Source organism: Aquila chrysaetos, chromosome Z (assembly GCF_900496995.4).
Source record: "Aquila chrysaetos chrysaetos chromosome Z, bAquChr1.4, whole genome shotgun sequence".
Classification (NCBI taxonomy): Eukaryota; Metazoa; Chordata; class Aves; order Accipitriformes; family Accipitridae; genus Aquila; species Aquila chrysaetos.
This window is the reverse complement of record NC_044030.1, coordinates 10,838,228-10,853,209: the sequence shown is the minus strand read 5'-3', so window position 1 is coordinate 10,853,209 and position 14,982 is coordinate 10,838,228. Positions and strand designations below refer to the sequence as shown.

The 14,982-nt window shown below is 34.7% G+C and overlaps 1 protein-coding gene across 2 annotated transcripts in view; it reads right to left on the bottom strand.

The window, feature by feature from the left end:
• PTBP3 (polypyrimidine tract binding protein 3) overlaps positions 1-14,982 on the bottom strand; it is a 61,076-nt gene continuing 46,094 nt past the window's right edge. For both annotated transcript variants that reach the window (XM_030005568.1, XM_030005567.1), the window contains 7 exons: positions 12,617-12,694; positions 11,833-11,954; positions 9,167-9,200; positions 8,449-8,541; positions 7,651-7,867; positions 6,509-6,586; positions 1-5,806 (listed from right to left, as the gene is read on the bottom strand). In XM_030005568.1, the coding sequence (XP_029861428.1) occupies positions 5,674-5,806; positions 6,509-6,586; positions 7,651-7,867; positions 8,449-8,541; positions 9,167-9,200; positions 11,833-11,954; positions 12,617-12,694 (755 nt within the window). In that variant the 3' untranslated portion in view covers positions 1-5,673. The remainder of the gene's footprint in view (positions 5,807-6,508; positions 6,587-7,650; positions 7,868-8,448; positions 8,542-9,166; positions 9,201-11,832; positions 11,955-12,616; positions 12,695-14,982) is intronic.

Sequence of the window (14,982 nt, the reverse complement as noted above, 5' to 3'; positions counted from 1 at the left end):
TTTGATAGAATACAGCTGTAATTACATTTATTAAAATGCATGTTACAACAACTAGAGTTAAGAAGAGTTAGGTATAGATACAAAGTAATCATCAAATATACTAACCTAAAAGAAAGAGAATATATTGAAGCATAAACAAAATCAAATTAACTGTGCACTACACAGTCAGAAAATAAGTTTCCTTAATACTGAAAAGAAGACGTAATATTAAGTGATCTCAACAGACATGGAATCCTTTTTCTGCAATGCCACGAGATGTTTACAAATGAAAGCGGTTGCTTACTAAAATATACAAGACAATTGGGTTTTTACATAAAAACATTTTACACTTCCATTTGTTCCCCAAAACACTTTTTGCCAGGTTTAAAAAAACCAAAACATGATGTTACAAATATTTACAGCATTTTCTTGTGCTAGATGAACATTTTTTATAAACTGAAAAGGAACTTTTTTGAACAGATCGTGTAAAATGAGGGAATGTCAGCAATTCTTAGCTATGCGTTGTGTGTCTTGAATACAGCACTAAAAGTAGTCCATTAACCTTCTGCATTATCTTGCACCATTTGGTTCACATTACGATCTCATTTTCCACTGTGTTTCATCCACCAATAGTAGTCTCAAGTAAAGGCCACTTTGCATTGGGTCTTCCCATCAGAAAGGAGCATGAGAGAAAACAGGTTTTCCACAAAATGCCTCAGTAAAACCAGAACAGTCAGCCTTCGGTCAGAGAGTGAGGTGACGTTCTGATGCAAGAATCTGCTTGGTTAGCAACCTTTGTCTTGTGCTGCTGCAGTTCGAGGGTGAACATTTGCAGAAAGTGGATAACATATCAAAAAAAATTGGAAAGTGCTTTGAATTAACTAAGTACAAGGGTGGTAGCTTCCTACTCATAAATAATGCATAGTTTCCAAGAACTGAAAAACTGCTTACAGTGATGACATTAGTGTGCTAAGATAAAAGCTTTCTAGATCTATCAACAGAGCTTCAACTACCTCAGCATTTTTTTTCTTTGGGACTGCTCCAGGCACAACATGTTATTACTATTCAGAGTTAGAAATATGCAGGTTATGCTTGGATTCCTGCATATTGCAGTACAAAAGAAAAAAACTGCAATGGTAAAAGCAGAGAAATAATTAAATCTGTATTGAAAGAGCTGTAATTCACTTATTGTATAGTCAGTGGACAACATTCATTCTTAACAATATAAATATACAATATCCAGGGGAAAAAATTTATTTATTATACTTAAGACAGCAACATATATGAAAAAACCTTACATGTAAAACTACTGAAGGCACATAAACTTTGGTCCAATTTTGTTCCTGCCCCCCATCCTCCCCTCAGTAAAACCCTGAAGTTAAATACCTCAGAATTTTTCCATTCTTTCTTGAAATAATTCACAATTCCTCACTGTTAGAATTTGCTTTGAAAAGAGCAGGCAAACAGCCTTGTATATAGCAAATAAATCTTCAGAAGACAGTTAGAAGATAAAGTTAATCTGAAGAAAAAATTCTGTGCAATCTGACCAGTACACAATCCTTTCAGCACAATGGTAACAACACTAAGTCTGGTAGTCCTGCTCTAGTTAACAACATACCAGGGCGAAAGGTAAAGGAAAAACAATGCTTTTTGTAAGCAAGTGACCTCTAATTTGAAAAACGGCAGTATGACCTAATGGTATACAATGCCAAGTAGTAGGTCCACATCCCTTATAAAAGAAAAAAACCCACCAAAACTCATGACCCTCCTACTGACATGAATCGGAGGAGGGCAAGATATTTGATCACACAAACCACACTGGCAGTATTATCAAGAGAGGCAAATAGTTTTCTCAGCATACAAACACAGGTTTGCCATCTGTAATCAGAAAATGTCATATAAAGGCAAATCTCAGGTATGTGGAATATCTTAGGCATAAAAAGGACCTCAATCTATCAGTGCACAAAAAAAGTGCAATTGACAGGACCAGCTGACAAGGCAACCAAGTCAAATTATGAATCAAAGTTTCATAAATTTGTTCTGATGTTCAAAGACATTTGAAGAAATTCAAAGCAAAAGTTTTACTCTTATGCATCAAATCACAGGTCATTTGAAAAGGCACTAAGCCGCTCCTGGGTTGTTAAAAAGGCCTTAGTACACTTTGAACCAAGTATGCATCCACCCCAAAAAAACAGAGCTAGAGGTAATCCACAGCTGTTTTGTGGACTTGACATATACATAGGCAGAGAACTCTACCCTCAACTGTTTCCAGCACCTGTAGTCAGGGTATAACCACTAGTGTTTTAGAATGTAAGTTACACTGTGCACAGGTACTTCACAAATAATTTAAACAGAAATTAAGAATCTATATTAAAGATGTTATGAACTTGTGAAATCTCCATTCTTAGAAATACTGAAAACTTAACTGGACAATTCTCTGAGCAACTGTTCGAAGTTGGCCCTAATCTGAGTGAGAGGTAGGATTAAGGCCTCCAGAGGCTGCTTTCCAGCTTGTATCACCGTAAGAATCTGTAGAATAATCCCATTCTTTCCCAAATCCTGCTCTTTTCACAGATATCAAGGGGTCTGCTCATATATGCTTTAGAGAATCAAGAGCTGAGATGCAACTGCGCTTTTGCAGCCAGGCACTAACTAACGAGTCAAGCACAAAGTATAAGAATTATTCATTTTGTCCTGATCCTTCACTGACAATGCTTTATGATACAAAAGGGACTACGGTTTTGCTTTTAATTATTCAAGGCAGAATACTGAATGAGATAAACTAGCCTTAACTAGGGCCTTCTTTCTGCTAAGCAAACGTTAAGATGTACTGTTAGTTTTAAAGCTTGTGTGCACTTCCTGTAAAAGCAGATCTCCCTAAGAGGCAGCATCTTTAAGATATACAAAAATCCAAAAGTAAGTTGACAAGAATAATTCAACTGCAGAAACAGAACAACAACAGTGGAAAATTAGAAAAAGATAAATCATAAACGTATATACAAAACCAAAAAGCAAACATCCACCACCCAGATTTTTCTTAAATTAAAAAATTGTAAGTCTCTGCTAACTTAAATTGTAGACCTCTACATTTCAAACTGCAAACAGTCCAGAGCTGACATTAACTCTACTCTCAATATTAAGTTAAAACCAAGAAATTATTCCTTTCTGGTTTTGAAAGAATGTCAGAGGCCCTCATCCTTTTATGTTTGATTAAGCTTTCCCATTTTCTGCTATATTATATGTGCCAATGTTAGCTTTCAAATTTAAGGTTCTTTTTTTCCTGCTTTAGAGTTACATTCAGATCTAGTATGATTCCTCTCCTCTGTAGCTGTAATTCTTAAGAAAAGTGACAAAACATTTTTCATATGAGCTGGCTTTATCAAAGCAATTTATGTGCAGTAAACAAGCAACATTCCCAGTCCAGCAAGATTCTCTTTAACTGATATCAGTGTGCCTGCTAACAAGGCAAAACACAGACAGTATTAAGTATCTTGTAAAAAAGGACTTATGCAAATGAACAAGCCTGCTTACAACTGCACTTTGCTGAAACCATTCATGTGTCCCTTCTTAATATGGTGCTCTGGCACCACACAATTACTTAGTTTCAAACTTCACCGAACTGAATTAGCTATTTCAGAGAGGGGAAAATGGAAAGACTACCTCAAATCCCAGAGATAACATTGTCTGTTATTACTAAGCCGTTTAACTTTCCACTAAATAGTACATTCTGAATATTTATTTATTTATTTGTGTTGTACAGCACTTATTATAGCTACATATGTATTTAGTCAGCATTCTGTCTACTGTCAAATAGCACCCTTTTGTTGCAGTATAGGAGGTTTGGCACCATCTTTACTATGATTGGCTGCTGTAACTCTAATTAACTTGCACACAAGAAAAGAAGGCAAGCTAGTACCCTGCTGATTTTGCAAAAATATTTCAGAGAGGAAATTTGAAAAAGCTTACTCCAGAATACCCGTATCATGGTAGAAACATGCTCCTCTAGAAAGATAGAAATGAGTCATACAGCCTAATGAAAAAAAAAAAAAAGAACGAGTGCCAAAATATTACAGCAGAAACAAATTCTGCAGTAGTTAGAAGTAAATACATATTATGTTTGAGAGGACTACCTCTTTAAAAGGTGGTTAAGTAAATACTGGAAAGAAAAATCTCTTAAAAAGAAATTTAACTTTTTAAAATACAGTCAGAAGTCACTAAAGTTCGTATGTGCTTTCAACACCAAAACTAATTGCATCTCAGCTCATTCTCCAAAGAGAAACAGACATTCAGTATCGAACATTTTTGCATTCTTACAAAGGAAAGAACGATAGCTCTTTATTACTTCAAGTTCAATACTGAGAGAAAAATGCAGAAACCCAAAAGAGAATATTCTGATACACCCAATGTCTCTCAAAGTTAGATGAAGTCCAGAAACTGCAGTAAATTTGCTGTTTGGTGTCTCTATATAGGGGTTTTTTTAGCACACTTCTCTGGGTGTGAAATTTTTTTCAGCCAAGTACTGGTATCAGACAACTGCAACAAGGTAAATTCTAAGAATCCCTACATGATTATGCAATGAATTAAACCTCATTCCCACCTCTATCCAATCTATACTAAAGCAAAAGAGACTAGAATTCAGAGTATTACTTAATGAAAAAAAAAAAATTTCAAGTATTAAGGGAAACATTACCAAAAAGATGAAGAAGAGAATTTTCGCAAAGGCCACAATATTCTTTTCAAGACACTTTAGAAAAAACTCTAAGCTATTGTATCATAAGCACATAGTAAGGCACATAATAAGAAATTAAGTAAATACATAGTAATTTAGGAATTAGACATTATAGTGGTAGAAAAAACTCTTGAGGTTTAATTTTGCTGCCCCCAAATGACTTTAACAAAAATAACTTCTGAAAAACTTGTCAAACCATCATAGACCTGAATATTTTCCCTAAGACTGTAAACATTTTATTCTTCAAAGAAATGTAAAAATTTCTTTGAAATCAGGACTATTTTCTTGTCTTATTTTCTCCAAAATAGTATTACACATCACTTCATAGTAAAAATAAGACCTCAAACTTCCATTCCATGGTTAAGTCAAGATAAGTCTCTGATACCACATCTCGAAGAAACTTCTCAAATATCTTTTACTCCACAGAGAAGGCACTGCCTTTTCTCAAATAATTTAACCCATATGAACAGCACAGACTTATTGTTTTCAAAAAAACCCCTGGTAACATAAATACTATTTAGAGGACGATCCCAGTCAGTGCTTGCTTTTCTTCAAGAAACCCAAGCACTATTTCACATTCAAATTAGTGTTCAATCTGTATAGAGTAGATTCGCCATTTTGTTAGAAATATTATTTGTTTGGTATATTGTAAAAGCACTCCAAATGTTTTGTAAGGCTGATTTTGGACAAAAGGTAAAAGGATGTTCTCTAAGTATAATTTTAAGTAGGAAATTTGATGATACATATTGTTGCTAAAGCAATTTCACAGAATCATCTTTCTATGGATTAATATTAAACTTTGATCACATACTGGCAGCTAAACTCAGGAAAGATCATTACTTAATCCTTTGTGCATGAATGAGCTTTTTCTTTTGAGAGACAGAGCTGGTCACAGCTGTTTCAGTCCCTGTTTGAAGATTTTACTAAAACTGTGATGCAGTCTTACAGGAAAGTTCACAGAAAAGTCAGATTGTAGATTTTGTGAAAGAAACTCGGAGGTGATGGTTTTCTCCAAAGTCATGATTGTGAAGCGCAATGAGAGCTTGAAGTGCTTCTTCCACAGAGCCCAGCTGGATAAGAGCCATTTTGTAATTGTGTCTGAAGTACAATAAAAATCATTATTAATCCTAACCAAATTTTCATTGCACTAGCCAACACAAAAAGGTGACACAAGTATTTTTTCAGCCACATCACACACACTTAACACTTGTACAGTGAAAGAATCAGAAATAGTTATGCACCTGCTAATATGAGGAGATAATAAAAATATACAAATTTTGCAGATCAGTGGTCTACAGCCGTATCATTCTTCCATTACACTGCACTTCAAAAAACAGGGTCGAAATAAGACTTGAAGACCTCTAAGAAACACTTGTGTTGTCCATATATATGGGATTATTCTAGCAGGTATGGTCATGCTAAAATAATGTTGCCAAGCAACCTTAATGAATATTAAAGCAGATTCATTGTCACCTTTTACATGACATTTTATATATACACATCTTGTATTTCTTTTTAAAGAAGTGAGTATTTACTTTCCTTAAACTTATCTTACTTTGAACACACGCGGAATTTGTCAAAAGGCTGAATATTTTTCATTTAATTATGCTAATATAGTATCCCATTTAAAATTTTAAGATTAGAATTATCATAAAAATTGTCATAGCTGTACAGCTTTTGCCTATAGATACACGCACATGGAACTTTGCCTATAGTTATACACACATGGAATTTCCCAAAAAAGCAATTGGCCATCTTCCAGGGTGGAAGCTTGCTCAGCATTTTTACAAGAGAACTTACCGGAAGAATTTGAAGGCTTTCACAGTAGATCCTGTACCGGCAAAAAGGTTCTTCATATCATCAACAGTAACAGAAGGCCTATTTAAAAAAACAAACAAACAAAACCAAACGAAAACCCCCTCAAGTTGTGAAAGAGCACAGCGTTCTGTGATAGTATCAAAATCACAATTCTGATTTCTAAATTAAATTTGAACAGCAAAAACTATCTTCACCAACTCAAGCCGTGTCAACACTTTAGACCAAACATCTTGGCTTTGACACTAAGATTTAGCACCACAGTGTGCTACAAAAATGTTTCAGACACACTCTACTGCTTTTCATCCTCCCCCATTATTCTCTCAGTTAAATTCAGATTGCGTAAAAATCACTTATGATCTTAACCTGTACCTTCAGAAATACCTTTCATCCTGTAATTACTGGGAGTATGCTTCACATATTTTCAAATTTGGAAAGTTTTCTATTTAACTCAAAAAGCCATTTTCTAGGTGTCTTTTTTTTTTTTTCCCCCCCTTATTTGGACAAAATTCCGTAGTTTTCCCTTTTCCCTCCCTGCAGAGCTGCTGAACAAAAGAAGCCTGTAAAAACTTATGTTTGGCTGTCACTCCACACATTGTTGACAACATTCTAGATAGGAAAAAAGGTTGTTTCAGTTTTAAAGAACACACTCCTTAATGCATTTTTTTTAAAAAAAACTTCCCCTCTATGTAAGGGGTCTGAATTCTGTAAAAACCATTCTTTAAAAAGTGTTAGAATGATTAAAAACTCTACCTACATTAAATAACAATGCCAGTGATGAATTTGATAAAGTAACTCCAGTACATTATCTTCAAAACCATGTATTTAATCTTTGCAAAAATTTATAACACAGGACTTAATATTTGAAAAACAAAAACATATTCTCAAGAAAATGTAAACTGGTTTAAAACTCATAAAGAAGAGCATTCAATCAGTTATCCTCTTTGCTAGCAATAAAAAAGTGACAGTTAAAGGATTCACTTATTGTTAATTACACAGCAGAATGACCCAAATTCTCAGGAAACTGTAAAAGGCCAAGGTAATTTAAAGCTTATGTCAGACTTTGTAACTTAAGAACATAATCTAAAAAACATCTTTCCAGGAAGATCACACATGTAGATACTCACGGGATGTTGGAGAGATGCAGGGTGGCAGATGGAGGAAAGATGTTTTGGAAGTTCTTAGAGCCAGGCTTCTTAAAGCGATGTAAAGGGCTGCGGCTGTAGTCCTTTGTCAGACCTTGGTCCTGTTGTCCGTCATGAGGAAGTTGAACTGACTGATATTTTGAAAGACTAGCGTGGAGGACCTTTCCATAAAGCTTCAGTCCATTCAGGTAGCTGATAGCTAACAAGTGGAAATATAATTTGAACAGGAATGAAGGGAGAGGGAAAAAAAAAAAAAGGATTCTTTGAATACTAATATTGTCTTCTATTTAGTGTCAGATTTCACATTCTAAATGTAAACTGCAACTTCCATGTCACCAGGTGGGCCATGTCATAACATTATATTTAAAACAAGTATAAGGATGTAATATAACCTCCAGTCTAAATGCAAAAAAATGCAAACCAGCATTTCAATAAAGAGCAGTTGATTATTCTTAAATCGCTAGATACAGGATATACTACAGGAAAACTGCATGATCTATTATTAAGATAAATTACAGGAAAATTGTATGATGTTTTAATTCTAATATTTACTGGATTGAGACCCAAAGGATTTTTTTAAATCACTAGAGGAAAATAATTTGTTTACATGAAAGCAAACAGATCATAATCAACATATACAAGGAAGGGTTTGTATGTAGTAGTAAAGCATCACAATGATGGATTTAATTTGTTTATGCTTGTCACTGACAGATGGCAAATTCCTCACCTATATCACACTCATGCTAGTCTGAAGCAAAACTGTGCCTTAAAAATCAATACCTAATTGAGCCTGGAATGCATCTGCCATCTGAATCAAAGCATTTTCTTTATTGTTAAACATGATCTTCACACGATGCACATCACCATACACACCTGTGGAAATCCAGAAAGGAAATTTGTCCAGTGCATTGCTACAAACAGCACAAAGGCAAGTCTGTTTCTTTTGACTAACATTAGTATTACAAAGAATAATCAACTCATTAAACAGGTTGGTTAGAATATTAGTATGAAAGAGAGCTTTAAAGTTTGTGTATTATTTTCTGAGGGGAAAAAGCCCAGGATCTTAGTGATAAAACTGCAAGTTTATGTTCAGCTTTTAAATAGTCCAACAGTGTTAAAGTCCTCTTAACAGAGGCATGTTAAAATACTACTATGACAACAAACATTGTCCTCTGCAACTAACATACGTGCTAATTCTGTACTCCATTTCCTCTGATGTAATCTTTGTTTTTTCATCTTTCTTTGCTTTCCCATTCTTTGTAGCAAACAAATTGGACCACACACTGAAAATCTTTTGACACCATAACCATTTTGCCTTTTTGGTACCTGTGGCCTACAACTACTGACTCAGTTTATTGTCATTTTGAAACCAGCAAATTCTCTTGTGTGTTTTCTGGACAAGGACAGAACAATGGAGCTTGCATTAACCAGCATGTGTCAGATAAATAAAGAGAATGCTAGCCATGTAGTTTCTCAAGGTATATTTGACATATCTTACCAAACAGGATGAAAAGTCCATATGGTGTGATGGCCTGTTTAAATGATAAAATGAGTATATTATTTTTAAAACCATGCAAATAAAGAAATCTATTCCATAAGTGCACGGTAAACAAAAAGAATGGAAGAGATACTGCACACTAATACATAAACCTGTCTCTCCAAAAGCTGTTCCCTGCAATAACTACAGTGTTTAGTGCTCTTGTTAATATATATTTGCTATGCACATATAAAATATTTAAACAAGCTAACACTTCAGCTCATGCATTTTCATCAGTCAAGACCGAGTCTGTCATGCCAAAGAAGTTATTAATATTTTAAGTGGCTTAATTATTTGAACTTAAGTCTTTCCACGCTGGCAGTTCATTCCCTGAAAAATAAAAAACATTTGCTAAACTAGAAACAGAAAAGAGCATTCAAGAACTCCTTTGTATTTTCTAAACAGCAGACAACACCTACAAAACTAAAACCAGTTGCTTCAAAATGTGTTTGCTTTGTCTTCAGTTTTGTCCCCACTTCTGTACGTGACCATAACATGCAAAAGTGATACACATAAAGTTTTAACTGTTTATATATGAAGCATATAGAGAGTTGTATTTAAACTGTGTTCAATTAGAAGCTGTGAACAGAAAGCTACATATTGAAAGAAATAATTTTTCTTCAGTGATTTTTTATTAAATCCTTGTGTACCAAGATCCCCAAGTACCAAAGAATATAATTTACACCCTAATGCAGCCAAATCTTATTCAACTGAGGCAAAGGTTTTGCCAGTAATGAGTACTAAAAATACCTGGATATCAGAAGCACTACTCAGACTCTCTAGCCCTATTCCTTCTGAACTCACAACATTTGAAATACGTACCAAACATACCTAAATTATTTAAAAATAATACAGAAGATACTGCAGCCTAAGGGTAAGCCCGTATCTCTTATCATCAGCATTTAGTAATAAGGAACAATTACTATAAATGTAAAATTTAAATGCTTCTATAGTTTATCCTTCTGGCCCAAAAGTTTTAATTCAGCAGTTTATTTAAAGAAATTTCTTAACCAAATGAGAATGCAATATTTCTACTAAAAAAATGTTCTTTGGAAGACAAAACCAGCTAATTTAAAAGTCAAGAGGGAATGTTCAAATGCATACTGAAATATAAATCGAAATAAGGTCAACCAGATTTTCTGTACACAGAAAAAGAAGTGACAGGGCTCAGACAACCACTACTGAAGAACAAGTGTTACACAGTTGCCAAGAAATATATTTACAACAATTTATATTTACAACAATTAATGTTGTTGTACATTCTTATTTTTTACCTTTTTAGAAGTTGAGCATTATTTAATGCATTTATGTTGTAACGTGCACTGCAGCACAAAGTTCTACATGACAACTTCTCAGATATGATTAGTATTTAAGTAAAGCAGCAATGTCCTAAAAATAGCTTTGACCTATGGTTCACATACACCTATTCTTAAAAAACACTCTCTTTTAAGACTCGGAGAATCATCTTGAATAATCAGTCACACAAAGCACATCCACAGCAGTCATCAGGAATTACCTGATAAGTTATATTAACAAATCAAAGAAAAAGTGACTTGTCTTAGAGTCCTAATCTGCAGCTGTTTCTTTTGATGCTTACTATGGAATTCAGCTATTAGTACAAAAACGGAAGCACAGCATTTACTTAAAGATTAAAGTAACTGGTCAACAGATTTTTAAATCTCAGTAATATGAAGATAACTTCCATTTTGCCAATAACTTCTAATTTTATCAGTTTTATGGTGGAGTAAATCTAATGAGTGTATAAAACAAACAACAATTTTACATGACTGTAGTAGAACTGCTTATCAACAGTCAAGTAGAATTGTGTTTTAAGCCATGGCCTTGGTAAAGCTTGATTTTTATAAGAGATGTATATTGCTTTTAATTAAGCACAGATCAACGTGTAATATTTGAGTAACAGGAGTAAGCTTATAGAACAGTCTATGTAATTTCCAGTACAAAACTAACTATCCAAGCTGTCCTTGGCAACTTTACTGCCAACACATGAAAAAAATCTGTGTGGTACTATGAAAAGTGAACATGTATTTATTAACTTTTAAAAATGAATTTACAGTGATGTCAAGAGCAAAGTGCACCTGTGTTTTTCCTGTCCAACCTGGGAAAAGTTGCAAAACTAGAAAGATCCTATCTTTCTTTGAACTGTACTTGATTTGGCATGCTTTTATCTCCTTTTCTCTTCCCTCCCGTTTCTCTAACTCCTCATGATTTGTAAGAAATGAAAAATTCTTTGGCTTCTCTAGTGATAAAGTAGCACACAGAGGAGTCACTGACAGAGATACCAGTAAGTTTAGTCTTAATATATGTTGTTTACCTCTTCAAACATTTCTCACATCTGACCATAGACTTTTCTCTAATTACTAGCTACACTGCTAACATAGGTTTCCTAAAGTAAATTGTTTTAGGAAGCTTTTCACTGCTGACTGGAGTTTTTAACCTCATCAATATTGCAAACTATCTGTCGCAAAGAAGAATAGAGCTGTCCTGTTTTTTATATTATCAGCACAGAGATTTCCTCTCTCATTCCTTCAGCTAATGTCAATTTGCAAGAAGGATTCTGGCAGTTGATACAAGTTGATACTTGCATCAGTGCCACCAATGAAACTTACTTCAGGGTTGAGGTTGCTGACTAGTAAAACAGAATTTCGTGGAACACCAGGAGTCATCGTCTGTCCAGGTGCGGTGACTGTGAGAGAACCAACTGCTCCAGGAACACCTGGAACCGAAACACCTGGAAGGGTATTAATAGCATCACTTGACATCTCAAAGTGGAAAAGACATGTTAGAAGACAAAAGCAGGTTATGTTTGGCAAAAACATCAATATTCAATTAAAAAAATGCTTTTAAGGAATTTAGTTATTCCTAGTATCTGAGCAATAAAGAAGAAAGCACCTCCACTCCAGAGATTAAGAAATACTCAGCTACACCAACAGACCCAAACAAAAGGGGACACAAATCGCAGCTCAAGAAAGAAGAAAAATAATTTAGCACAAAAGTTTATCCTGTGCTAGAAAGAAAAAGATCACTGATTCTAAAAGACTCTATATTTCTCATTTTATAGCTAGAAAAGGGGAGACTTCCTCCTTTAGCTTTGAATATCACTGAAGTCTTCTGATTCTTAGAAAAACAGACGCTTAGTTTTTTCTCTTGCTGGTAATCTTTACCATGGCATTTAATTTCTTTGCTTATTAAATGATAAACTACCTCAGCATACATTTTTAATTACAGAAGGTAATTTTACTGAATAATATGAGAAAGAGAATCAGAAAGACTCAAATCAGCATTGAGTTATGAGTGCTATATTTGAAAACAATTTGCTCTGAACACAGGTGTATTCAGATAGACCACTAGCCCCAAATGCAAACACCACATTTTTAGAAAATAGAAACTTACCAGCAGCTTCAGCAAAGCCCGTGCCTGGGGCAAACTCACCAGGCCGTGCATATGATGAGAAGATAACATTTTGGGTGCCTAGAGAGAGCAGACATACCGAATTAAAAGAGATTTCAAAATTTTTAGAAAACAGAAGAGACTTCAGCAATGAGAATCAGCTTCCCATGTTGCTACGCTGACTTTGGTCTATGATTACCTCTTCTATAAATCTTCTGGGTTAAAAACTCTCATTGAAATCCACAATTCTATGTTCTACAATGACAATTTTCAGCCACTTTTGAAGGCAAATATCCTGACCAGCCTCAATGACCCTCTCTAAAACAAAGTCAGGGCAAAATGTAATTTAGACAAGTTTGAATAGGAAAGCACAGCATAGATTAGTATCCTTTAAAAGTTAAGACACCTGTAGTGCAATGTTCAATGGTTTTTATTCACACAATGGAAATGCATTCTAGACATTTTCTGGAAGTAAATACACTCAAAGACATTTTGCAATGATGAGATGCAACTATTTCCTAGACATTTCTAAAACCAGTACAGGCTAAATAATACAAACAACTACAATGAATCTGAGGTTCTGAATTTTACTAGCTATTGAGATGCAGAAAGTATACGTATTTTGCTTTTTAAGGAGATGTACTTTCCCCGATTGTATTACTTCACAAATAACCAGTGTTTTTTATGGTTCTCCTGGCAATCACAAGCATTAAACAGATTTGGAACACCAGCATATGGAGAGTCCCAGCCTCGAAGATGATTTTCACATTAGTATGTGGAGTTAAGTGCTACCTGGGACAGCACACAAACTTGTGTTCTAAGAGGCAGTTAGATACAAGCTTGAGTTGTGGATTCTTTCATATGTTAGTACACTAGATTTTTTTAAATGGGGCATCTATAATCAGCAAATACATCCTGCAAGCCTGGCAATATGTCTGCTTTACTACTCAAACCTCCACCATTGACTAAAATAGCTACATTCACTAACAGATGGTTATTGACAGGGATAATACAACACCAGAAGAAGTATCCGTTATGAATTACAAAATCAACAAATAAAACAGACACCACAGAGCAATTATTCATGAATACCGCATCACATTACACCTCCTCTTATCCGTAGCAACAAAGTGTCTTTCATACAAACAACTGAATACATTTATCACACCAAAGCAAGTCATTGTGTTCTTGAAATATACGCACTGGTGCATTATACTGACAAGTTTTGGCAATATAGGTATTAATCACTTATTCACAATCCAAGAACGGTAATGGAAACATTAATGAAGAAATAGATAAAGTGCTTTTATTCTGCCAAATAAGACCTGCATGTTGCAAACTGATACCAAAGTCAGGCATGTAAAAACTGTCAAACAGAGCTAATGCAGAAAGATCTGGAATTCTTTGTTGCATTTTTTTATGTGTGAAATCACTTGCTTCATGGCTGGCAGCTAGCTTTCAAAGCAAGCTAATTCACGCATCTCTGCTTATGCTGACTAGGTGAGGGAACTCTTTAAATGCAAAACATTCATAAAATCTGCTTGTTTATAGTGCAGTATCTTTTCCACCAAAAACAAAACAAAAGAAAAAAGAAAAAAAAAAGAGGAGATAACAAGTTTCAAGAGCAGTTCAGTTTTGCTATTAAGATAACTTCAACTCTACAGAAAAAATGGATGTATTATTATGATAGATACCTGCTTTATCTTAGAATTCTCCATCAAAACTACGTCCACTAGTAATAACACAGGAAGTGTAAGTGCTGACATGACTCCCAACATCTTTTCCTCATGTCATGCAACCGAGGACTACCAGGACATACTATGGCAACATATGCATGTTGTTACCACTGACAGAAAGGCTAGAAGCATGCCTCTCCCAGTCTACAGCTATTTTTTTTAAAAGAAAAATACCTATGTAACTGCTTCACTATGACTGCACTACAAATTTTGATACAGGCATCAGCCTCTTCTTTACACCAGCACCTCTGCTGTTCTTACTATTACAGTAAAAGTTCACACTGAAAATGAGATTGCTAGCAATGACAAGCTTGGAAGAGTGAGGTGGGAGGAAATGGGTAAGTGTTCATGTGTTACCCTCCAAAAGCATGTGTACAATGTTATCTCTACCCTACAAGCAAGTTTGTCCTTAATCTACTCTAATTGTACTTTCCCCTTTTATTGACATTTCAAATTGTGTAAGTCTAATTAATAAGAACATATCAGATCTATAACGGCACATTTCCATGATGCTGTACGGCAAATACTCAAAAAAATTATAAAAATGGTTGTATATTACGTAAAGATCCAAGGCCTACCTTTAAGAGGACCAGCAAAATCAATCAAGAAAGTAGTGACTGCAACAAAGCCAAC